The 26,387-nt window shown below is 38.8% G+C and overlaps 1 protein-coding gene across 1 annotated transcript in view; it reads left to right on the forward strand.

The window, feature by feature from the left end:
* Positions 1 to 22,599, forward strand: part of gbe1b (glucan (1,4-alpha-), branching enzyme 1b) — a 94,881-nt gene extending 72,282 nt beyond the window's left edge. Inside the window, exons 14-16 of the mRNA XM_042486861.1 lie at positions 107 to 237; positions 10,238 to 10,355; positions 21,614 to 22,599. Coding sequence (XP_042342795.1) covers positions 107 to 237; positions 10,238 to 10,355; positions 21,614 to 21,676 — 312 coding nt within the window. The 3' untranslated portion in view covers positions 21,677 to 22,599. The remainder of the gene's footprint in view (positions 1 to 106; positions 238 to 10,237; positions 10,356 to 21,613) is intronic.
* The last annotated feature ends 3,788 nt before the right edge of the window (positions 22,600 to 26,387 follow it).

Here is a 26,387-nt window from a genome sequence, read left to right on the forward strand (position 1 = left end):
AACGTGGCCCATTATTACTCTCTAAATCCAAGAGGAGAAAGGTAATGACTATGATTGAAGAAATATTTTATTAGTTTTTTTTTCTCTCCCTCTTTTCTCCCTCCAGGCCTTTGTCAGCACCAAGCATGAAGGGGACAAGGTCATTGTGTTTGACAGGGCAAATGTGCTCTTTATCTTCAACTTCCACCCCAGTAAGAGCTTCCAGGACTACAGGGTGGCTGTAGAAGCTGCAGGAAAGTATCCTTTTAGCTCTCATCTGTCATGTCACTGCTCGTTTCCTTTAAGTCTTCAGACATCGGCTTTCCTCTGTCGCGCCACAGTGAACACTCGCAGTGCCTCTCAGAGTAATGATGTCTTTGTTAGTTACTTCTTTTATACAAGAACATGAGTAATCTTTTGAGCTCTGTTAGAGGGGGCAGAAAGGAGACAGACTGGGAAATATGGGAATTACATGACCTGTGTGCACATAAACACTTTTAAAGCTCACAGAGGGTATTTGAACTTTTTGGAAAGACTTATGTCTGCACAATGCTTTGGACCAGAGAACTGTGAGTCATCAGCTGTTTGGTGCAGACATTAATGGTACCCAGTAGATACATCTTATTAACTCTGGTCTTCCTGTAACTTTTTATCAAACACCACAAATACGTCCAAAGTTTCTCTTGTCCAACACTTTGTTACAGGATTCTTGAACATGAGCGACCACATTGCCATCGGATCAGCTGTACTTGCTAAAATTGTGGTGCCACTAATTTGGCTGTTTCAACATTAAAAAAAATGTTTGGGGCATTTTTGCATTTATTAGATAGATTTATAGCTTGAAAGGGGGAGAGAAAGGAGACGACATGCAGCAAAGGGCTGCGAGTTAGAATTGAACCCGCAGCCGCTGCGACAAAGATACTGCCTTCATACATAGGGCGTCTGCTCAATCCACGAGCCACATCTGTTTAGACATTTAAAGAAGTCTAATAATATTCTTTATTTTTCTTATCAACAAATTCATGAAAAGACATACATTAAGAGCCCATTAGTTTTGTCTTTCAATATTTTCCAACTGCTTTAGCCAAATAGGGACCCACCTGTTTGTTTCTACAGAAGATGCTTATCTTAAAAAAACCAGCCCAGTCTCACTCCCAGATTTATACAGCACCTTTCACAATACCCAAGGATGCTTTACACAGTTGAATAAAATGTAAAACAAACAAACAAACAAACTGAACAGAGGTACAAAGTTGAGTGACTGGCAGGGAGGCAGAGTTAAGTGAGGTTGTAGTGAACAGATGGTGTTTGAGGAAGTAAGTTGTCAAACACATATGCATGGTTAGTAGCACTTGGCATCAGATACTGATGCACCAGGGCATCCTTTAGCAGTGGTGTGAGATGCACTGGATGCTTGCATTTTTGAAGTTTTAGAGCAACTACAGTAGTACACAGAACAACAGAGACTGCATAGAGTGGCAGGGTCAAACAAACTCCAGACTTTCAAATGGGAGACCGCTGTTAGTGTCCTATGTAATACCAAAAGCTAAATAAATAATTTTAGTCGCAACATAGTTAGCTAGTATGTGTAGCATACTATGCTAGTTATGTATTTTTTAAACCTAACCATCTACTTTTGTTGCCTAAACCAAAGGACAACCAAATCAAAAACTGATGCTGGAGGGGTACTAAGAGATTCATAGACTGACACCTAGGTCCAGTGACAGTGTGTGTGGGTATTTGAAAAGTTGGAAGAAAGAAAGGGCTAAATGATGTTCTAAGACAGTCGGGCACTGTAATTTTTAACAACTCAAACAGGAGTACATAGTGCATTTGTTGGGGACTATTTTTGGCTGTGGATTTGGAGTGCTAACAAATGCAGTGCTTATGCTCATTGTAATGATTGACCCTGTCACCTACTACAGTGCACTCACTGTAGTAGGTGATGTGTTTTAATAGTTTTTTGGAAAACAATGGAGCTCTATGGCACAGATCAATAAGATATTTCAGGCTTTGATTGCAACAATTTAATGACACCGCCAATCGTGTTGCACTTTAGTACTTTTATAGTATTAAATGAAAAATGAGTTATTTTGACATAATTTGACTTACATTTCATTGAAGTGGGCAAGAAGCTGATCTCCAGTGTGTACGGATAGTAAATACTGTGCATGAGTCTCATGATCAATCACATGGCCTCAGCAGTTACCTCACTCCTAACTGTTGATATGAGTTTGAAGGCTGGACACGGCTCAAAATGAATCTACTAATAAATTAGTCAAGGCACTGAAGATGCTAAAAATCAGCTGTGAGAAGATGAATTCCTCTGGGCTGAGGAGCGGATCACGGATCGAAACACTGTGTCAGACTTGTTTAGAGTAAATGTGACTGTGACTTCTCCGAGGCTAACACTTTTGTGATATAATTTTAGCAGTCAGTGTTGAGAGGAATATGAGTCAGTTGTTTATGGTGGTGTTGTTATGCTATTAGAGAGAAATAATAGCAGAGCCCAGTGATTCAGAAAGCGCTCTCTTTAGCGGCATTGGCTGTCTGTCTTCCCAGCGAGCAGCGCAGAGGAATTTAATGAGTCCCACAGTTGTGATTACAGCAGGCTTAATGATCAGGGATGTGAAGGGGGACAGAAAGCTGACAGATTTGTATTTATTATAACGGACATCGCTCTCTTCTGGGGCCCACTGAAGCCACTGCCAGCAGTTTCCCGGATGGATGCGAAGCTGTGTTGCTTTTTCAGCTATGACTTAAATAATGTGATGACGAGTCAAAACGAAGACAGAGTTTGTTAGTTTTCTCAGGATGCCAGCGGTTCAATTCACTACACATGAGCGATCTGGTCTCAAATTAGGATGCTTGGATTGGCTGACAATGAGGCTATAACAGCGATTGTTCCTCTGATTTCTCAATAGCTTTCATTTTCATTTAGAGGGATACGGTGATGCTTTTTGCTGATTAGAATGAAATCATAAACTGTCAAAATATAATGAAATATCCTAAATGGAAGAAAGAAAATCAGCTTGATGATGTTATATTAACAAGCAGTATGTTTTATAACATCTAAAATCATGTTGAGGGGAATTTCATTGCATTTTGCCTGGTTATTAGAATACATACATACATACATCTTGTGATTATTATATGATATATTGTTACACAGATGTGTAGGTCATAATGTAACTGAGAGCCTGGGTAGCATCATTATTACAGTGGATGAGAAATGACACGAAAATCTCTATTGAAAATGTAAAACACAAGTTTAATGTTAATAATATGAGAAGTAATAATAATAGTAAGTTTATTTGAATAAAAAAAACAGTATTAAGCCCTTATCTCTTATTAATATTATTGCGTTAATTGTAATTTTGTGTAATGTGCAGTTATTGTACTTCCTACCTCATGTTTTCAGCTCTCCCTTGATGGGTTGAATCTTGGGCCCACCACTAATAGCCTTACTGCACAGTGTCTGTAACACCGTTTTTGAGGGTTTATTTTCATTTAGATGGAACCACATCTTTTCCTCCTGGTGCTTCTTTTGATGTTTAAGGAGCGGCCTCAGACACTGGGTGGGTTGAGAGGAAATGCAAATAAATGTGAGGGCAAAGCTCTGGCTGTCATTATACAGAGAAGCAGTAAACACATAAAGGCAAATGTGCTGTGTGTGTGAGGAAGGTAAATGTGCCGTGTGTATGAGGAGATGCAGATCCTCCGATGGGAATGTGTGCAGAGGATCCAATTAGGGGAGAAGACAGATGAAAGTGCCACTCAGAGGCAGAGGAGGTAAACAAGACAAGCTCAAAGAGTCCAAAAGTGCTTTTTCATTACACTCTGCTGTCATATACTTAAACTTTCTTCTACCTGTGTGAGGGTCAGGGATGTCACAGTAGAGCCCCACACCACTGCTGTGTCTGGAAATAATAGCAGGATGCAGCTGACCATGCTGTGCACCACTGAAAATGGATCCGATACAGGGTGTTATTTCCTTTGGCAATATGGCGAGTTGGATATTATGTCAGAGGGCGTCCCTCTCTGACAGAAAACACCATTAAGTTACTTTTGTTGCCCGCTGTCATATTCTGGAAGACTGAATGTTGGTGTAGATGGATCTTCAGGTGGTTCCTATGTTGGCTTGTTACAGAACTTGCATAGTTATTTGACTACTAACCTAAAAATAAGTGTGTTCAAAATGCATCCAGTTTTGCAGAAAAAATAGTTGTCAATATTGAAAAAGAAGTTGATGCTGTTATGATGTTTTTAAATAACTGCTGTGGTTGTGGTGTCGCGGCTATGATGTAAAACTGAGAGTCTGCTGTCGTAACTTTAAGATAAATAAATAACAACTCAGATGGAATATGGTCATCGTCCTTCAGAACCAATCCTTAGTTTGGATTCATGGTGACTGTTTGGCCTCTTCATATTTTTAGACAAGATTCTTTTTTGCTTCTCATCGTCGTTGTCTGAGTGTGTTTTCATTCCTCGTCATGAGGAACAGCAGAGAAAGTGGAGTGAAAGCACCTCACCATAAATGTTGGCCATTAAAATGCAGTCAACGTCAGCTTTTCGACAGGCACTCAAACCATCAGTGTTTTTTTTTTATTATTTTCTCTCTCACTCATGGTGGACACATTCTTCAGGCACTGGGCTTTATCTGGCTGGTTAGAGTATTTGAAATCCCAGTTGGATCCCGTCATGAAAGCTGTACCTGTCAGGGCAGATTGGTCTTTGATTTACACTGTGCCAATAGGCAGTTGAGATTGTGTCAGGTCATCATTCTCCTTCTCTGTCTGAGTCGTTCCTTGAATGCCGTTGGGAATAGTTCAACTACAGGTGCAGCAACATTAACTAACTTGAATAAAACACACATACAGACGTGCAAAGGTGACAATAATTCACTATGATATTATCTAGAACGTAGCAGATAAGGTTCGTTAAAAAAAAGCATTTCTTTTTTTCCTTGTCTTTTTTTTACTACCACAGCATGCTGAAAGACACATCAAGATAGATTGCATAAACAAAGCTGCATTACTTTTCTCAGCAGGTTTTTACTCTACCAGATATCAACCACAAACATCCTCATCAATCCACAGGCTTAATCTGAAATCCAAATTTTGTCGTGTTGAAATGCTGTATATAAATAGAGGAGCTGCGTTTATTTCAGGCATTAAAGGAAAATTCCAGTGTATGATAACTTCAGTCTCAGTTTTTGTAGTTTTAGCCAACATTTGTCTTGATTATAAAAACATTGTACTCACCAAAGTCATTAATTAATTTGGGAACATAGAAGATGGAGCAAAAATGTCAACAAGCTAAGAGTTTTGTTTCATTTGAAGGTAAAATAAACCACATGCCAGCACAGCTCTGATAATGTCTATACAGATCGGCTTGAGTTCTGCTTGAAATAACGCAGCCTTCATTTTAGTTAAGTCACACCATCGATGCAGGTTTCCAAGGCAGTGGGTTTCTAAATACCCAACCCAACTGTGAGAAAAAAATGTTGACATTTAATGTCTGTCTTTCATTAACATGTTATCATAGCAGATATGTTGAAACTTTATGTTTTAACAATGCTGTGGTTAGCGTCTGGTTAGGTTTAGGAGCAAACACCACTTGGTTATGGTTAGGAGATTATTTTGTCTTAAGACTTCCATGTTTACTGATATAAATACTGCTGGGGAATGCTGCAATGTGTTGGAGAAAAAGTTCTGGGGCTTAAAATACCATTTCTGGGGCACAATCTCAGCAGGAAAAGTAGTGATATCTCAGTGAAAAATATCTCCTTTTTGTGCCACTATCCCAGCAGGAAAAGCAGCTATGTTTCAGTAAAAAAAGAACATGTTTATGATTAAAAAGCTCCTGGAACACACAGTGATGGGTCAATACAAAACACCATTTTTGGTGCCTAGAAAGACACTGGTAACACAGCAGTTCCTAGCTATATCACAACCAGTGTTGTTATTTGTTGATATCAATCAGTAGTCTGCTGTGGTCTACAGCTCGGCAGGCGTCTAGGTGTCATGCTATGTACCATCCCCTCCACCTCATGATTACAAAGTCAGCTTATATACTATCCTTCTTTAAAAAATGGTTATGATACGTATTAAACATGCAAATGTAACTTATTCAAGGTTTGCAGAAACGTACAATGCGAACATTTTCTTCTGGCAACTGGGCTGAAATATGCCACAATCATTCCAGGCCTTATCTCCAATGATGATAAAGCACATAATCATGAACAGGTAAATTAAGCAGTTATCTGGTGCACGGACAATTATCTGCCATGCAAAGCACCCAAATCTTCCGAAATAATACTTGACTTTAAGGCATAAACCACACCACGTAAGCCCCACACTTATCAGCAACAGTACCATATCCTTCTGAGAACCAACCTCTGTATCATACTCGGAACATCAGCACAGACCACATTGTCAAAAAAGGGCAGCAAAAACTCTTCTTTCTCCGACAGCTCAATAAATCCAGAGGAGGAACAAATCATGCCTTTCTAAACTGCAATAATTGAAAGTGTTCTCAAATCATCTGACAGTCTGGTTCAAAAGTTCAGACAGTAAGACCCACGAAAGACTCCAGCAAATTCTTAAAAAAGGCATCTAAAATCATTGGCAATCCTCTTCCATCAATAAAATCACAGAAAAAAGCACAGAAATTTACTGAAATTAACTTGGTAAATGCCGAGCTAGAGTTTTATTAAGCATGTTATGATAATTTCAAAACAAAATTATGCTCTTTTTTTTATAAAAGCATGGCAAAAGATGATCTACATCTCCACAAACTTGTAGCAATTAAAACAGAGTTATGCTGAAGGGTTGTTAAAGAGTCCTTTTAGGTGTCTCTTTATACAAAGTGATAGACGTCTCTTTATTTTGAAATGTATAGTCTCACTTTACATCAGTTTGAGTTTTAGCGGCTGCTGCTTAGCTAGACCGCCTTCTTATTCCTCTGTGACAGAAACAGTTTCTACAATTTCTCATACTCTGATGTAACTTGCACCGGCTTAGTGGAAGGCAGGGAAAAGTCAACCCTGAAAAAGCAAGATACGGTGTTTAGAATGCTCACAAGGCCATGCCACATTTTTCAGATGTGCACACACATTTTGCTTAGCTCTTGTTCAGCCATGCCAGGGTGCTATTACTTTCATAAAACCAGAAATAAACGACAAGCTGATGGAGAAACTAAGTGGTGCCTCGGTCTGCAATCATGGTCATGGTCAGATTGTTTTCAGGTCATCAATGGCTCTAATCACCAAGCTTCGGACTGCCTTCTTTTATTTCTGCTCATTGAGCAAAACGGATTGTGTTCTTAAATCATTCCCCTTTATTCACAAAGGCTGTATTGATTACAATACTTTACAGCTAAACTGCAAGCCGTCTGTAGCCACTAACAAAGACGTAATCGCTCAAAGCTTGCAACCACCAATTTGTGCTGGTGCTCGCTTCCTTGCAGAGAAGTTTGCCAGGGAGCTCTGAATTACTGCAACTATGCCTCATTTCCAGGCTGCTCTGTGCCAGACACATGCACACATACACACATACAACACACATACAATCCACAGCACGAGAAATTCACAAGCAGTGACTCCAAATCAGCTGTGAAACATAATATTGGAAAATATTTAGTTCACAAATGCATTCTTTGCAGTGTCAGAATTACTTAATGTCGAGGATTTTATTGTTTGTATTACGAGGATTAACCTTTGAAATCACATATATCCTCAGTCTCCTAGAAGCATTATAACCCGGAGGAAATATTTCCATATTCTTCTGACGGTTATTGTAAAGCCTTCAGAGTAAAATGAGTCTGTTCTGTCAATAAAACAACCATAGCTATGAGTGGAGGTGTGGAAGTGTGGAGAGGATCTTCCTCCTCAGGAGAAACAATGCACAGAGCAGCACTTCTTTTTAATCATCACTATCAAAGCAGACAAGCAGGCAGCAAAAGCGGAATTTTCTCAGCTCTGGGGCAGAATGAGGCAGTGTTTGAGGATCACTCTCAAACTCCACAATATCGCCTATGGGGAGATAAGGTGATTATTCAGCCAGCCAATTAAGAGGCTGTTTACATGCCTTCTCCTTTCTCCTGGTGTTTGTTACAGTACCTCTCCTTACAGCTCCTATCCCTGAGAGACAGAAGTAAATAATGCACTGCACAGATGTTCATGGGTATTTACATTATACATGGACATCAGGGTGCTCGTGTAGGCTACTAAGCATTTCTGACTGGCACGAGCATGCCAAAACTTTGCGTTTAATACAATTCTCAAACAAAAAATATATATTTATGTACATACTTGTCAAAGTGCACTTTCTCGCATTTTAAATAAGGCTTTTAAAACCTCTTCAATATTTCCTCTGACATTAATAACAGCCTTGTAACTGATTCTGACATCATTTTTTTTTTTTTTATAAAGCAACAAGATGGGGACTGCACTAATGTTGAGCAGTTATAGAAAGAGAGAAGGGATTTTCTTAAAGTCTCCCTGGAATTTTTTTTCTTTGGACAGGCTTTGGGAGCTCCTTAATAACAATTAAGCTATCACGTTAGTCAGTATTCTCCATTTACCCCTGAAGGGCATAATTCTTCACGTAATTGATCGTATTCTGTACTTTTGGAGAAAAAGTAAATATATGCTTAAGCCCTCACTGGAACATATGCCATGATTTACATGATATATTTCATGCAATGTCTTTCCATCTCGGTTCCTCATCAAGAATACACATATGTCAACTGTGGTGAGCTGCCATCATTCAGTTCTAAAGTGTCTGAGCATCAGGATCAGAAGCACAGTGGATGGCAAGAGGCATCCACCTCACACACATACAGCGCCTTTTACTACATGATCAAAGGCTATTTCAGGTTTTTTCTTTACTATCTATATTTCTCTGTGCAACAAAAAAAACACCACAACCTCTGTGACATATTTTCTTCTTTTACGAATATGTGTGAGTTTGATGGAACTTATTAGTATTTGGTGGTCCAAGGTCAAGGTCACATTGACTTTTGGTCTATTTTATTTTAATGTATGTGATATCTCAAGAAAACCATAATGGGATGTCCTTAACTTACAGCACAAACATCCTCTTAGACTCAACAATAAACTGATTAAAATTTGGTAGAAGAATTAGTGATGAAAGAATTAGTTGAGTAATGCACCAAGCACTGCCTACTGGACATACAGTACACTAAAATATGTTTCTGAAATAGGCAATGCAGTAACAGAATTTTGATTCATATTTGAACAGCGCTGCATAGTTTGACAGTTTGACTACACCTCACGTGCTGTGATTGAAATGATTGACAGCTGCATCAGAGACTCCTCGGCTCCAATAGATTGTTTTTGTTCACATGCTGTAATGCCATTAGTGCAATACCATGGGGCAGAGGCATACGATTATCCATATTACGTACTGTTAGTGCAGTGACTGTTTCAGTAAATATGACAAAGAGTTATTTTTATTTATTTCAAAGTTACCAACTATAGCTTTAAATGGCAATGTGCATGAGCGATTAACAGTATGTTCCACATAAAGTATGCAGTATTTGTTTAGGAAAATAGGACAGTGCAGTTGTAGAGTCCATATGTGCAAAGCTGCAACAGTGTTTGTTCAGGCAGTATCAGAACTAAATGCAGAAATGCCTTCTGTTGCCTCTAAATATTAACCTGAGTGGGATGAATACTTTGGCAGTCATTTATGTGTTATTTTGTTTTTATTTTAGGTCAATTCTTGGTGATTTGCTCTCACATTGACACTGAGTCCTTTTTTTTTTTTACTTGATTTGTGACACAAAAGCTGGATTACATGACTGTGATTCAAAACCATAAAGTCTTGGAGGAGTGGATACTTTTTATAGACAGTGTGTTTTTGTGTGTTTGTTGTTGCTCATTTGGATCACTTTTTTGATTAGATTCATTATTTATGCAATGAATTGGATAAATTAGACAGCCAGGCAGGATGGCTGAACCACGGCTGAATCACTTTTGTATTTATGTTCATTTCAGGCAGCGTTCTCTTTGTCTGTTAGGGCTCCGCTCTGTCACTTTGTAGTGCTGCGAAGGGGAGATGAATGCTGATGGATGTGAGGATTTCAATGAATATAAACCAGCTGAGCACTGCTAAACCAACTCTGAACACCAGAAGCACTGGTGATAAAACCTTTTCTTGTGCTTCTTATGTCTTAGATCTTATAATCTAGTTTCCCACTGCTATTGCGCCTTAATGTCAATCTTTGTCAGATACAAAATCAAGCTGGATTCAGATATGGTTCAATATGGAGGTCACGGACGGCTGGACCACAACACAGACTTCTTCACATATGCCGAGCCATTCAACGGTCGCTCCAACTCAATGAAGGTAATTCTTTTTTTGACTCATCAAAGGCCACCTTTCGTTGAACATCATCGAGTCCTAAATATGGTGTGTACTCCAATTATAAGTCCTGCACAACGGTAGTCAAGTCCAGTCTCGAGACCACTTTTCTAATAACCTATGCTGTATCACCATACCACTTTGCATACTAATTCCAACATGGCAGCAGGATGTTGTACATTCAGACTGAAAAAGTGACAAAATTAAGTGTACTCAAAAATGTCAGTATGCATACTAAGTGATTCCGGAGTGTGCTGTTGAGGGACATCATTGTCCTACAATGCAATGCACATATGTATCAGAGGAGCTGCTCACGGCTGAAAATATATCAAAAGCAGCAGTGGGTGGTGACGAGACGGTTCCAGAAGTATCTCAGAAAAAAAAAGAAGGATTAAAACTTTAGACGAACATTTTTCTTTTGCTTTGTTGTGTCCAAATGTATTTTGCCTGCAGCATTTCCAAGTCACATTTCTAGTATAATTTTCTATTATTACAAGATGTATAAAAGGTGCATTAATTTCTTGTGTACTAACTTCCTTAATAGTTATGGCATTTGCATACTGTTTAGATTCAGGGCAAAGCTTTGATCTTGCATGCCTTCTACATTTTCAGACATTGTGTCCGTTGTCACTAAAAAATGATTGATGAATGCATTCTGTCAGAAGTTATTTGGACTTGCCATAGCAGGAAAAACACACGGTGTGTAGCATTAACAATGATTCTGTTAAAGTATCCCAGTAAACCACACCAGAAAAGTACCTGGATCCTGACTCTGGCACAGCTTAACATTATGCAGCCTTCCTTAATGTTGTTATTTGCACACCTGAGGCTTATTATATAAGTGTGTGCCTAGAGTATTAGGGAGTGAATCCACTCGTCAACAGACAAGGGCTGAATCATCCCTGGTTGAAACCAGAATATCTTCCTTGAGGACTTTTACAATGTAAACATTACGAAACAGGGCTTGAGATGGTTACTCAAACCAATCATCAGAAAAATATGTTGGCACTGTTTGTTTTTGCAAACCACAGATACATTACATTTGATGTTTATATGTAGCATTTATGTTGAAAATTTACATGCCGACAACACTGTGGTTAACGTGTAGTTAGATTTAAGCACAAAAACCACTTGGTCATTGTGAGAAAACTATCATGTTTTGGCTTCAAATACCCGGTTTGAGGAGCACGATTCCCAGCAGAAAAAGCAGTGATGTCTCACTAAAGACAACCCCTTTTCATGCCTAAAAATTTGCTTGAAAAAAAACATTATTGGTGGCTACAAAACACCATCATCTGGTGTCTAAAAAGCTGCCGGAAAACAGTTATGTCTCACTAAAACACAATTGGTTTTATATTTTTATTGGTCTTGAACGCTGGTCATCACTTTTCTGCAGCTTGGCAGGCATCTCTTCCTGGTAACATACCATCCACCACCTTCTCCACCTCTTGAAGACATTAAGTTTCTACGTCACTTTAGAAATGTTGATATTATATGTATGAAACATGCAAATGTAACATATTTGTGATTTGCAGAAACCAACATTTTTTTCTGGTCAATGGGCTGCAGTTACTATATGCTTTCCCTCCATATCATCCTATTAGTTGTATGCTGCAGACACATAGGTGTTATTTTTGAGGGCGCACATAAACAGTAGAAACACAGGGTAAACATGGTAGCCACGATGAGTCTGTAAAGGCAATGTTAAAAGCATTTCGGCCACTTAAATGGAACAGAGCCATAATAAATGCTATTAATGCTATGCCTGTGTATTTTTTCTACCATGACTACTCATAATTTGTACTGTGAAAGGTCTACTCTCATGGCTCAGGTGTCAGCCACTGTTGTATGTTGACTGGACTTTCTCCAGTCTATAAGTAACAAAGTCTCCAGTTAGTTCACATTATATATTTCTTACAGCACTCTCAACAGTTTATGGCATGTCATGTTTATCAAACATGTCCCTTTCTCTGCAAAAAAAGGTGGATTTTGATGGTTTTACAGTAGTTTTGTGTTGTCCTTTATGCAACAAAAGAGGTGAACACACAACCTCCTTGTAGCAATTAGCGGCTCTATAATTTAGTGTCTTGCTCATTAATATGATTAGCTTTTAATACAGAATCCAGAAAATGATCAAATATACCTGCATTAGAAAAAAAGCTTCGTGTCTATCAGGGGGTGGTATCCATTGTTTGTGAATATGATATTTGGCTCCTATGTGTTTTACTCATGCTGGCAGTTATCCCGGAGTCATTGAGCGTTATGTGAATATGATATCTACAGCGCTTTCAGATTCTCCAGCAAACAATGTGCATTATTCATGGTGTTAGAACTTACCTTTTCATGTGCACGCCTCTTAAACTCACACAGCGTCAAGAAGGAGAGAAAAATATCTGGGAGAATGAACCACTGGGCTTCCATCATGGAGACTGCTTTAGGCTAGTAGCGTGAAATAGGTCGGTCCTTGAAATATAGAAAGAAACACTGATATGCATTTTAAGCAGAGTGCTTGAGGATCTTCGTCATGTTTGTCTCCCCTTTTTTCCTCATGTAATTTTTGCTTGATTAAAATGCTGAAAGGCAATAAGATGTTTATGAAAAAGGTCAGGGATGAATTAGTGAGGATCAGCACCGATACACAAACACTCCAACTGTAACTCCGCTGATTGCATGTGTTAGATGTTATGTTAATGAATCTAATTAATGCGTGAGGACAGTGGTGTCTGTGAAGTGGTCTGCACAGTCATCAGCTCCCTCTGTGGGTTTTCAGTTTGTTTAGTCAAATAATAAATATCTGGAGGCAGTACACTTAAGCTGTGTCAGTTAATACCAGAGTTGACACAGCACCTGATAAGCCGTTTGTTTATCTGAACTCGACTTGAACTTCCTCAGATCGATACTGAACGTGTTGCAGTTAATGGATGGAAGATATTACTGTACATGTATGTAAAGAGCTGGAAGGAGCTTTTTATTACATCAAAAATGTATTTGGCAAAGGGCTATTTAGTGTATAATGTCAGTGTCATTTAACCATAAAAAGCCCTTTTTCCTCTTCACGCAGACAGTGATCCTGTATTAGCTTAGGTTTCATCAGATAAGGACTCAAATTCCACATTCTCTTAAATCTCTTATTAATTCAAACAGCACTGCTTCAGCCACGTCCCTCTTGGCCAAAATGTGAAGTTTAGTTAACAAGTCATCTGCTAATGTTGGCACCATCATGGATTAATGGGCAATGAAAGGAAGTGAGAGAAATGAGGCTGACAGGGAGGGAGGGAGTCCGCAGGGTAGGGACCCGTCTGCTCATACTGTATCCCCTTTATGGGCTCCCTCGTCGAGATTGCACAGTGAGACTGTACTCTTGCATAAAGATGCTTCTTCACCACCTCCTCCTCCTCCTCACGCCTACCTGGTTATGACAAGAATAAGAGCCTCTGCGGGGGCTGCGAAAGGTGCCCACATCACCCATGTTTTATTTAACAACTGTTGCTTTAAAGTCTGCACCAACTTCTTCTCTCCTGTCTTTTTAATGGCTCCGTCAGTTCTCCAGCTTCCTCGTTACTGAGCGATAATAAACTCAAATATCCTCCCAAGAATGCATCACTCCTCAGACTGAGGATGCACATAATTGGACGAAGCCAGCAGAGTCGAGAGCGTCCCGGTGGCTCAGTAGGCTGTGACGAACATCATGTAACACTAACGCCCTGTGTTTACAAGTGCGGTCCTGGACTGTTGTTATGTGACATCTCTTTAGCTTTTTCAGCTTTCTCTCCATTATATATATATATATATATATATATAAATCAATAAAAAAAAGACAAAGTAAAAGAACAAGAACAAAATAGAACCTGTTAGATGTGACAGAGATGGTGAACAGGTTCAACAGTGTATATAAAGGAATGCTGTGTGTAGTAGTAGGTGTTAGGTGGCTGCAACGGTGTAACTCTGATTCAGTTTTTAAAATAATAATTCTTTTACATTACAAATACAGTATTCATCTCCTGTGTGTCTTGCCAAGACTATGTTGATAAGACTATTTTAATTTCCTTTCTGAAATGGTTTATAATGGGTCAGTCAAACATTAAATAATTAACAAAGCTTATAGTAAAGACCTATAAAAGATGCCCTTTAGCGTGTGGTACCAAAAATTCCAATGGTAACAAATTATTGACATTTTAGACAATGGTCCCTTTTAAGTTAGTGAGTGAGATTAAAGTGCTATGCATTCCTAAAATGACAAAAATCTGCTTTTCTTCCTTCTCACTAATTTATAAGAAGCTTTTCTTAAAGGGGACCTATTATGTTTTCGGGGGTCTTTCCTTTTCTTTATTTCTTTATTGTTTTGCTTGTAAAAGGTCTCCTAAGTGATAAGTCCAAAGTCCAGGCCAAAGGGAGCTCTCTCTCCCTCAGAAGGCACTGCTCCTAAAGTGCTTGAAACAACTTGTTTTAGTTCCAGTGTTTACTTCTGTAACTTGGTGATATTACAACATAACAAACAGAATGTGCAAGAGAGAGAGGGACACAATCATTTTTTTATTGTATTAATTGCAAACATAAAATTATGATATCATAATGTTACAAATACAATAGAATGTGCATAGAGAGAGTCAGCTGACCAATCAGAGCATACTGGGCCTCTCCGGAGGCAGGACACAATCTCAGACAGACTGTTTCAGACAAAAGTGCTGCAGCAAAGGGCACTATGAGACACATGATGTGTTTTTGAACAATAAAGTGTGTAAACCTATTCTAGTAGACCCCCAAAATCCAAATATGAGCCCGACAATGAGCATAATAGGGCCTCTTTAAAATGCCATATTATCAGTTAGATTACAATAATCAGTTTTGGGTGACTAAGCACAATGGGATAGGATACTTAGATTAAAGTGCATCTTTAGAGTGTTATAATCAGGACAACCTAAAAGAGCTGTGTTAGAGCTGTGTGTGTTTCTGGGCTGTTGTCCCTTTGCTTTGCTGCAGCCCTGCACAGGTATGCTGCATTACCTAATGAGGTGCATTGCTCAGTCAGGTGCACCTGGCCTGGGAAGGAGCTGATTTAGAACAGCAGAGGAGAGAAGCTTCTAGTGTTGGGACTGCTGTCTGGCTGCCTCTCTGCCTGGGACTTTTCCTGCCCTTTGAGGCAAACCACTGACCCAAATTAACCACTTTAGACACTTTTAACACAATCAAATCCATTGGATCTATTAAAAGAAAACACGCAAACAAGAACTAGGTACACCTTGCTGAGCAATGCCCCTTATTAGGTAAAGCAGCAAACCTGGACAGAGATACAGAATAGAAAAGGGACAGCATCACAGAAACACAACACTCTTTTTGACTATAACTCTTTAAAGTTGCATTTCAATATAGATATCTTTTCCCATTACACTTAGTCACCCAAAGGTTATTATTGTTGTCTAACTGATTATATGGCATTTTAAGAAAAACTAGTCACTGATATGGATCTTACAAATTAGGCAGAAAGAATAAATGCAGATTGTTTTATTTGAGGTATGCGTAGCACTTTAAACTTGAACTCCTCACTTACTTGAAAGGGACTACTATGTAAAATGTGAATTATTTGTTACTAATAAAATTTTTGGTATCCCTTTTAATCAGACATTTTTCATAAAAAATGGAAGTGGAACTCTTCAGCAGCTTCTTCCCAGGTCAGGTGTGCTTTGCTGAGCAATGCACCTCGTTAGGTAACGCAGTACACCTGGACAGAGCTGCCGGAGAGAAAAAGAACAACATCACAGAAAACACATACAGCTATAACTGAGACTAAATCATGACCAGGACCACAATATTTTAAAGACAGGGAACAAGACCAAAACCAGAGCACACAGTCTCACACTGCATGACACACCTGCAATAAAATGTGGAACATACAAACCAGGTACACCTCAAATTCATCTGAAAGTTCCACATTTCCATGACATTTATGTTTAATTAGAAATACTAAGGAGCTGAACTCAACTAAACCACCTTTATTCAATACTCCTTTTTTTGCACAGGGAATAAAGTGTGATCCCTGCATTTGTGGTCTTACTCTGGTCTTACTTACGACTTAAAATCCTGAAACCTCTTTGTCCAAGACGGACCAATGCATTTGAATCCGAGACAAGACGGATACCTCCAAAAAGTGGTCTCTAGACCAATCTTGAGTGCTCCAGTTCAGCTATGCCACTGGTTTCACTATCTAATAAAAATAAAACCCTAATGTTGCCGCTAACAACATGACAACTCACGGTTGTGTTTTTTTTCTTTTTCTTTTTCTTTGGGAGTGTAGGCGGTTACTATTTTTCAGCAGAAAAATAGCGACTCTCAGGGTAAGCAATGGAGTTGTTGAGAGGAACCTGGGGAGAATTATCACCCAGATCTGCAGCTCTCCTCAACTTTACCAAGCTTTATAGTGAGTTTTAGCTCATTATGTGGTCTGTGTCCGTAAATTTACTGTTTTTGACTCACTTTCACTTCTCCTTAGTAGCACTGTTTTTTGTTGTTGTTGTTGTTGTTGTTGTTGTTGTTGTTGTTGTTTTTTTTTTTTTTCAAAATATGGTGTGTTAGTAATAACAAAATAATCAGCACTCGGGCTCATTTCATTTCATCCCTAGTAATATGAAGAGAGTGAATGTATGAGCACCTTGCCATGAAGCTGAATGAAAAAAGATGAAAAATGCGCTCTTCTCTTAGACAAATAAAAAAATATTGCAGCTAAGCCTTCATGTGAGTGAATTGACAGCTTGATGTACTCGGTAGGGCGCTTCATGAGAATCTCGCACATCAAGAAATACTGCTGTTGAATGATTACAATTTATTCATTTAGTGAGACCAAAACTTTAGTGTAGTCGTGTACTTCAGCTCTCCAAGTGAGAAAATGTGTTTTAGGTTGAACCTCTTCTGGTATTTATCACATTTACAGTTTTGTTTGAGTGGTATAATGTCAATGACATAACGCTAAGAAACACTGATAAATAATTAGCTGCTTTAAAACTTTTTGATAAACTTTGCGTTCATCAAAGGGGTTGTCTCCTTTGACAGTTTCACAAAAAGAAATTAAGCTGAAGCAAAGGAAAGTGAAGGAAATGTAGCGTGTTCGTAGCAAATGATCAAAAGACGTACATCTCTGTCAGACACCTGATGTTGAAGTGTGAGCTAACAGAGTAAAACTGTACATACAAACATGCAGTACTACTAAACCCTCGCACACATATTGTGTATACTTTATGAAACAAATACACATACAGTCTGCACACAGATGAGAACTTATATCATTATAGTAGGTGAAGCAGATTCCATCATCTTGACATGATTTTTTTTTTGTATTCTTGTTAATTTTGTGTCAGATAAAAACGGAATTTTAAAGTTCTCTTTTTTCTCTTTGCTTGATATGTTAAAAAAAGAAACAAAAAACATTGACAATGTCATTTTCAATATACTAGTTTTAATACATTTATAATTTCTTGCAATTTGCGGGGACATTTCTTGCCAAGTTGCTCATGTTTTTAAAAGAAATCAAGCCAATTGCTCAGAGTAGCACAAGAAAAGTGATGTCGATCCAGGTTTCAAAGGGTGAAATTGTTGTATAAATCCTCCTGTAAACTGAAGACTGAGAAACGGTTAGCTCAGAAATGTTTTAATTCTGAATCATGAACTTATTTTAACATTTTTTTCCAGTTGACAGGAGCTCAATATTTTATTATTCTTAGTAGTTATTATAACATCATACTCAAATGTTGATCTGTGAAAGTGGCAATATCACTGCAGGCAAGGCAAACAACAAAGTTAGAAAAATGAAGAGCAGCTTGTAAACAGCACTAGATAATATTCTTTAATGAAGTCTTGCCTGAGTTAACCATCCAAGTCAGGTTTGTGTTGTTACCTACCCGCATCCTTGGCCTGCCTAAAGTTCAACCTGAATGCACAGAAGTGCTTACAGGGAGTTGATCCTTGTTAAGTGAGTAATGGATCCAAACAGAGACATGTCTGGAGACTTAAAGTGCACAGATAGTCAGGCTGCATGCGCTCTTGGCAGCAGCCCGGGTCAGGAGGATACAGAAACCTAGTGGATGATATATTCCTGTGAAGCACCTCATGAATCCTTTATCAGTGTTTTTGAACATTGATCATATTGAGTATTAGCCCAAAGGCTGGACTGTGCTCTTGAAGCGAGTAGAAAAATCCATATTCTCACATGAGAGCGTGATACGAGACGATACAAGAACATCCGTAAGACAAAAGAAGGACAAACGGCCTCGGCTAACTTTCTACTAATGCAGTGCATGTACTTCAAAAAACAAACTGCTTTACTTCCTCTTCATCTTGTTTTTTTTAGATGTGATATTAACACTTGGAACAAATTGCCAGATTTGCAAAGGTCCTGTTGTACAGTAACTGCTGTTGGATCTGGCTGCTGGTAGTGACTGCTGTTGCTCAGATCTGAAATGTGTTTTATGAGTGTCTGCCGGTGAAGCGATAAACACCTACTGCAAATGACTCATCTGAAAGCAGCAGAGGCTACATGGACATATTCAGACAAATCCATTCAGATGCTGGAAGACCAGGGCTGCTTGTTGCACATCACCTTTACAAAATGTTTGCAGCAGAATGTGTGTTACACTGATGAGGACCGTGAGAAATGTACATTGATATTGGATGGCTGGATGTGTGATCTAAATTAGATCATTACATATCTAAGTTTAACCGGGAATCAGGAGTCATAATGGTTTGGAGAAAGGATTCTTTTGGAGACATTTGAATGAGCTTTATATTTATTTATGTATTAGTTTAATTGACAGGGACAATGCAGTGAACATATTAGCAATGTTGAAAACCATTTACTGATGTATTGCATATAAGGGTTCTAGCCCAGGCTACTTTGCAACCCCTGTCCTCGGTTGGGTTTTTCTATCTAAGATTAAGACATCTTAAAAACATGCATCAGATTAGACACATAAATAGTTACATTAACATAATTCACGATCTCATAAAATTTACAATGATCTCATAAAATTTCTTTTAAAAATTTCTTTTAAAGTTACAGCTACAGTTGTTTCTGATATGAACACGTATCAATAAATAACTATTATTTGTAACTGAAAGTAATTGGTTCTTGGAGTGATACATGCAAAAAGTCCCAGCCATTGTTTACAGTGGACACAGTTTTGTCATATGAAGTCATTCTCTCGTTGTCGCTGTTTTGTGTCTCTTTGTGGTCATTGTGTGTCTCTGTGTAGTCTTGTGTCTTTCTAGTAATTTTACATTGATGTGTGGTCACTCTGCATCTCTTTGTGTTTGCTTCACCACTTTTTGTGGTAGATCTGCATCTTGTTGTGGTCATTTGTGTCTGCAGCTTTTTTATGTCTGTTTGTGGTCTTCCTGAATCACTTTGTGGTCTCTGTGTTTAATTTGTGCCTCTTTGTGGTTGTTGCGAGTCTCTTTCTGCTAATTTGTGTTTCTGTGGGGATTCTGCATCTCTTTGTTATTTTGTGTCTCCTTGTAGTGTCTCTTTAGTTTTCCCTCTCTTTGTGGTAGTTTTGTGTTTCTTTGTGGTCATTTTGATACTCTTTATGATCCTTAACTATAATTAAACATAATGGGGAATAATCATTTCTTTTTAAACTGCATCTTGTCTGAATTGTTAGTGTTATTGGGTAACAATACTCACACTCACAGGTCACTCACACTACGTAGACTATGTATGCATATAATTTCCGCTTCATGTTGTGAGGAGTTAATGTGTTAATTAAAATGTCCTCTGCTAATTGCAGTGCCAACACTTGGAGCTATCTGCTGCTCTTTGTTCACGGATTGATTTAGAATTTGTCACTATTGCTATCTATGTGTTGGAAATAAAAGCTGTTGACATATTCCAGGTTAGCACAGTGGTAGCTTTTGTCTAAACAGGTGCAATGATTCATTCTGCCTTCCCTACTCTCTGCGGCGCTTCTGCATGGAGACTCTCCCACTGTGACTGTTTAATTAGTCACCAATGTCTGTGTCAGTGTTTCAGCGACGGGCTGCTCGACTCCCTCGGTGACAAACTGTTGCCAAAGAAACACATCCACAGTGAGCTCAGATCCACTGATGCCGAGGGGCGGCTTGAAGAGTTCAGGGGGTGATTGAATTGTTTACAGTTCTGCGCTCTTTTTCAGTTTTCTGTTGGGAAATATAGCATCATTTATGTCTGCTTGGCTTTTCCTTTGGCATAAATTTGAAATGACTAATGGTACACAGTGGCTCTGTGCCTCCAAATGACACTGTGAATATCAAAAGGATTGATCAAAGACTTTATTAGCTACACCGCTACAAACTTACAGCCTCACTAAGATTTCTTTGTACTGTATATATAAGGAATCTGACATTTCCAGGCTCTGTTCCATTTTTTTTCATAGTGTGCTTATTTTTTGCTGACATGTTTTTTTCTTCAGTCCACCAAAACTCGGAAGATGCTTTTAGCTCAGCTTATGCCCACTGGCAGATTGTATCTTCACAGAATCTACAGTTTACAGTTGATGCATAGCCAATATATAGAGATGATGAAACACACAGTAATTGCATTGATTGGAGAGTTCAGAATTGGAAATTATCATTTTTTTGCCCCCACTTTAGGCAAGATTGCTCATTTGGGGATTGTTCACTTGAATGCACAAGCTTTGAATACTATGTGATGTTAATGAAACGAATTTCAGACAAATTAAGTCAGTGATCAAAAAATTTGCAGCAGCAACTACGGCAGGATGCATATTTTCCATAGCTCAAAGCTCAAGATGAAATGCCACAGAAGCAGCTCACAGGCACAACCTTAAGCTGCGGATCTGCTGACTCCAGTGCCACCCAGAGGTCTTAATGCAGCTGCAGCTGTCACACTTTGATTATACCTCTCTAACCTTGACAGTACTCTTTGATCAAGGCTATGGTGTTTGTCTACTGTCTCCTTTGAAGAGTTATTGTCCTGTTCAGATCTCAATATCCCTCTAAATACACCACCCCTTCCTCTTCTTCACTGTCCCCGTCTTTTTCCTTCTTCTCCTCCCCCTCATGTCGCTATCATGTCGACCTTGATTGTGAGAAGCAATCATGCCTGATCATTGGTGCCTCCATGTCTGACTGAGAAATGATACACATGAAGATTCAGTAATCTCTGAAACGGGTGATCTCGTTAACATCATTCATCTTCAATTGTCAACTCACTTTTCTCTGTACTTTCTTCCCTCCCTTTGTCTCTCTTTCTCTCTCAGGTCTACATCCCCTGCAGAACAGCTATTGTCCTGGCCAACGAGGAGATAGATTACTGTTATTAGAGGATGATTGTCTCCACAGAGACCAGGATCGAGAATGGATTCCAACCTCAAACTGAGTGTTAACAATCACCTTCATCTTAAAGTGTCAACCTTGCACGCCACCCAAACCCACTTTTTGTGTTCAAGTCTTTTTTTCTAAATGGGGGAAAAAAGGGCATTGTGAGCTTGTGTGCTTTCAAACACCATCTGCAACCTTAGATGCTGTATAACCCAATTTACTACAGATTGGTCCATTTGGGAAGCGTCCAACTCAACCAGCAGCTAAATGCTAAAACTTAAATCCTGCCGAGTCCATCCAACACTAGCCAGCAGCCATTTATAGGCTCTGCTTGGCGTGTCATCTGAAACACGACCGGCGACTGTGGCAGAGGGAAGCAATACAGTGAGCATTCAAATGTTGTTTGTCACATTTTACCGGGTTTAATTGTTTTGTCGTTAAATACAGATAATATTATGGCTTCTAAGACAAAGAGTATAAATATTAACAGCACTTGAAAATCAAAACGTCCAGGTATGTTAATCACTGGTGATCAATTTTTTTTAATTTGCATTTTGGGACATTGTACGTATAAAGATATTGCAATTTGCACAAAGTAATAAGCTGCCTTGAATTATTATACTTTTAATGGGTATCTAAAACAGTTGTGTTGTAATGTTTGAATTTATGCAGCTACTGGGAGCATTTATGGGGTTATTTATGGCCCTGTTATTAAGCCAGTAATTTGCAGCTAAAGCAAAGTGACAAAATCCCCTAATTTAGATTGTTCACAGTGTGTTACATAATGCACAAGTAACTTTTTTAGCAAAATTACACCATTTCCCCCCACTTAACACAAGGTAATGCATGGTTTTCTCCTACAGTAGAAACTATTAAAATAGTTTATGTTATATATTTCACTCAAATCTGCTAAATTCGACTAAAAAAAATTATTCTGCAAATTAAAACTTATATTTTATGTGGGTTTTATATGTATGACTCACACAGTTGACTACTTACACCACAATTTAATGCACACCATGTTTATTAGCATTCCCCTGAGATTATGCAGACGTTCCAGAAATGACAGAAAGAGCTCACATTCACAGAACGATGTATGCATCTCACGATTATCTCTGACATATGTGACTTTTGTCTCAACACACTTGATGATTGAACATCTCACAGAACAGCTGCAGCGCTCATCCTGTGCTCCCCATACCTGCTATGTGAGAAAGTTATTGATGAACCAAAATGTGTACCAACTGAAGAACGTCACTGATGATAGGTGACTGTTTTTGTAATTGCTGAACTTGCGCACTCAGAAAACATGTCATTAAACTGGTCATTAATACAAGAGGTAGGTTTCATCTTTTCAGGTTACATCTTGCAAATGACTGTGATAATTGATGTGTTTCCAGGATTTACTGTATATTCTCTCTTTTTTTTTTGAAGTCCCTTGTTGCTGTGAGAATGGATGTCATTTGGACAATTTTCAGCATTCTTTGCACGCTTTATCCAACATGTCAAAGCAGTATTGTTTTAAGTGAAACGAGCCGATTTTGGGTATCCCAGAGAAAAGCTAATGCCTTGATTTACTGCCATGGATACTGTAATTCTGTGATCCACACCTACTGCATTACAGATTCTCAGCCATTTAAGCCGTGTATTGTAGCATATGGCAGGTTTTGATCTTCCTCCCCTGCAGCCCAAGAAAACAAATTTATATTCAGGACCATCCTCCCGTGTTTAGCCAAAAGTATCATGAACATGTCATTTCTTTTTGTGGAACACCAAAGCATTCAAAAATGCCTTTCTCCACCTCTCAAAAAGCACAGAGAGGATCACTCTGCATAAATTTCCAGCGACGAGGTTACGAGACTGAAGTGGAGTGTTTAATCATCCCTCATCTGACCCAATGTCATTGTCGTTTTTCCACTGCCAAAATGAATTGTCTGCATTTGTTCTCAAAAGTAAAATTGATGTCTGATACACAGTAACTATTGCAGCATATTTCTTTCATTATTACTAATGATAATAAATCAGTGCCTGTCAAGCCACAAGAAAAATGTGGATGAACAGGATGTGCAGTCTGACTACTGATTCTGTCCCATCGCAAACTTATGGAAATGTAGAGGCGTCAGCATCCTCCACGGTTTATCGATGGTACTCTGTCACCAAGCACTTGATTCAAAAACTGTTCTTTTTGGTCTTCGTAGTCGCAGAGTTCAAACTAAATGTGGATGTTATTTTCAGTTGTCGCCTGTCCATCAATTTCATCCATCAGTGGAAGGTTTTTAAATGTATGAGGCTGCCTGCAGCTACCTCAACTATTAAATTTACACTGTGGCCTTTAGTGCCTCTATTTTGTAAGTAGCTTTTATAAGAGCTATGCTATGAGGTCTATGCTGACTATTTCTCTATTTCTTACCTTTTATAGATATTTTACATTAAGATTGGTATCATTCCTGGTGTTCTTTTTATTTGGTCAATATTTCTAAAGAGATGTAATATATGACATGACTGTTACTTCCAGGTGGATGGTGAGTCACCTTGGCAAGATGTCTGCCTAGCTGCAAACCACTGTTCCAGAGCGACAAACAACAAGACATGTTAAGTTTTAGCGTGTCTTTGCTGCTTTTCCAGTGACTGTTTAGGCACCAAATGTGGTCGATCTGTAGCCATTCTTTTGTGATGATAGTGCCACAAAAAGCTGTTGTTAGCTGTTTCTCCTGCTTGGATTTAGGCCTCCAAATGGTGTATCTATCTTTTTCTAACCATAACCAAGTGGGTTTTGTGCATTAAGCTGACCACACGATAACCACAACATTGCTGTAACATAAAGTTTCCTCGTGTCAGCTACACAAATGTGCAAATGTATTATATCTCTGGTTTGCAGAATGCCCTATTTTTCTCTTGTGATTGGGTCGGTACAAGCTAAGGAAAACCATACAACATATCAAAGAAAAGACTTTGCTTTTGCTCTTAAGAGCAACTTTAAACCTTGATGTACTGGCACACTGGTCCTGTGAACTGTGTGTTGAAGAATGCTGGACCAGACATCAATAAGGGAAGCCCTGAAGTCTTTCTGACGACAAAAGAAGGAATCTGCTTTGCACTCTGCACTCCAGAACATAAAGTTTCGGTTTCCATTTGGTGACCAGAGAAACCGTGAAATGTTGTTATGGGACTATACAGAGCAAGCGCCTCAGTGGTTCCCACAACATGATGTAAGGGGGATGAAAGACAACTCATCAGACCATTATACTTAAATTTCCATTTCCTGGGCATCCTCACTTTGTGCTACTTACACTAGATTATGGTTCTTTGTGAACTGGCATCAATACAAGCAGCTTCTTAATAGCAGCGGCACCATGAAAAGCAGTTAGGGAGATCACAATGCAGCTTTTGTCCAGGCTGTTTCACAAAGGTGCTGATTCAATTGTCTGGTCATTCTTTTGAGGCTGCATTTTTGTGGTGTTTGAAGACTTTTTTTATCTCTGTTTTTTTGCTTACTTTTCGACACCCTGCACATTTTCATTCACTGGTTCCTGGGCAGCTTACTTAGTTAACAGTAGCTGCATGTTTTGAATTTTTCACTCTCTTCACTGTCAAGTATTTAGTAAAGGGAATTGCCTAAAATAATTAATTCCCTACACCTCACAAAACCTGCTGTCTTTTTCCAAAAATGGCTCTCATTTACTATATAGAGTATTTATGTGCTGCCACATGGGATGGCCTGTCCAATATAATGTAGTCCAATCCAATTACCATGCAAATTTGTTCAAACAGTAGACAAAATAACAGAAGCCCCTTGAGCATAATGCAACACTACCACAAACTATGACCTCAGAACTGACCTGAGTTCAATGCCCATCTGACATACCTGCAGCAAGCTGAAAGCTTCACAATAATAGATGTTGCACTGAATTTTATTGTATTTATGTTGCTGAGTGCAACCCCTGTAGATATGACTGCCATGACATATCCCGGACATATATATGATGTGCTGTATGAGAAGATATTGTAAGTAGGCCCGAAAGCACAGAGCATATTCTATGTTGTAACAGTTTGTCTTTTCGTCTTTCATATTGGCTCACAAGGATAAAGATGCCTAGAGGGAAGATCCTGCAGAATGCAATATTGTCAGAGTTAGAATTGGGGTTTGACATGCACAAAGAGGATGTTTTCAGAGTCTGACCCGTGAGACTGCACAAGTCAGGAAGGGATTTCACCACGCACACTGCTGCAGCTCAGATACAAAATGCCTGCAATGATAATCTGTTACTTTTCAGATAAATAATGGCTTATGTTGCGATACAAGCACATTAGAAATTAGAAATGTTAAGTTGACATAGGTCAAAGATAAAGATGGCAAATGTCCTTAAATGCCATGAAAAGGGGGGTCAACACTGTGTTTGGTATTTGGAGACTTCCCTTTCTTTCAGCATGATATCAGAGTGCTCAAGCAACAGCATGCACCCCAAGTGAATTTCTGCAAAGGAATTCTGTCAAACCTCTACCTATCAGGTTTGATTAAACACAAGCATAAAAGAGTTAAACTTTCTTTAACCCATGCTGAGTCGGTTCAGCAATACATTATTAATGTCGAGAACTCTTAGAGAGGTTGGTTTTTCTTTTCATTATTCATTTGTACTTTAAGCGTGTTCACTCATACTGTACTATGAGTTGCAAAGTTCGACTTACACATAAAAGTGCTGGTTCCTTCCTCTT

The sequence above is a fragment of the Plectropomus leopardus genome, chromosome 5, assembly GCF_008729295.1.
Source record: "Plectropomus leopardus isolate mb chromosome 5, YSFRI_Pleo_2.0, whole genome shotgun sequence".
NCBI classification, from domain to species: domain Eukaryota; kingdom Metazoa; phylum Chordata; class Actinopteri; order Perciformes; family Serranidae; genus Plectropomus; species Plectropomus leopardus.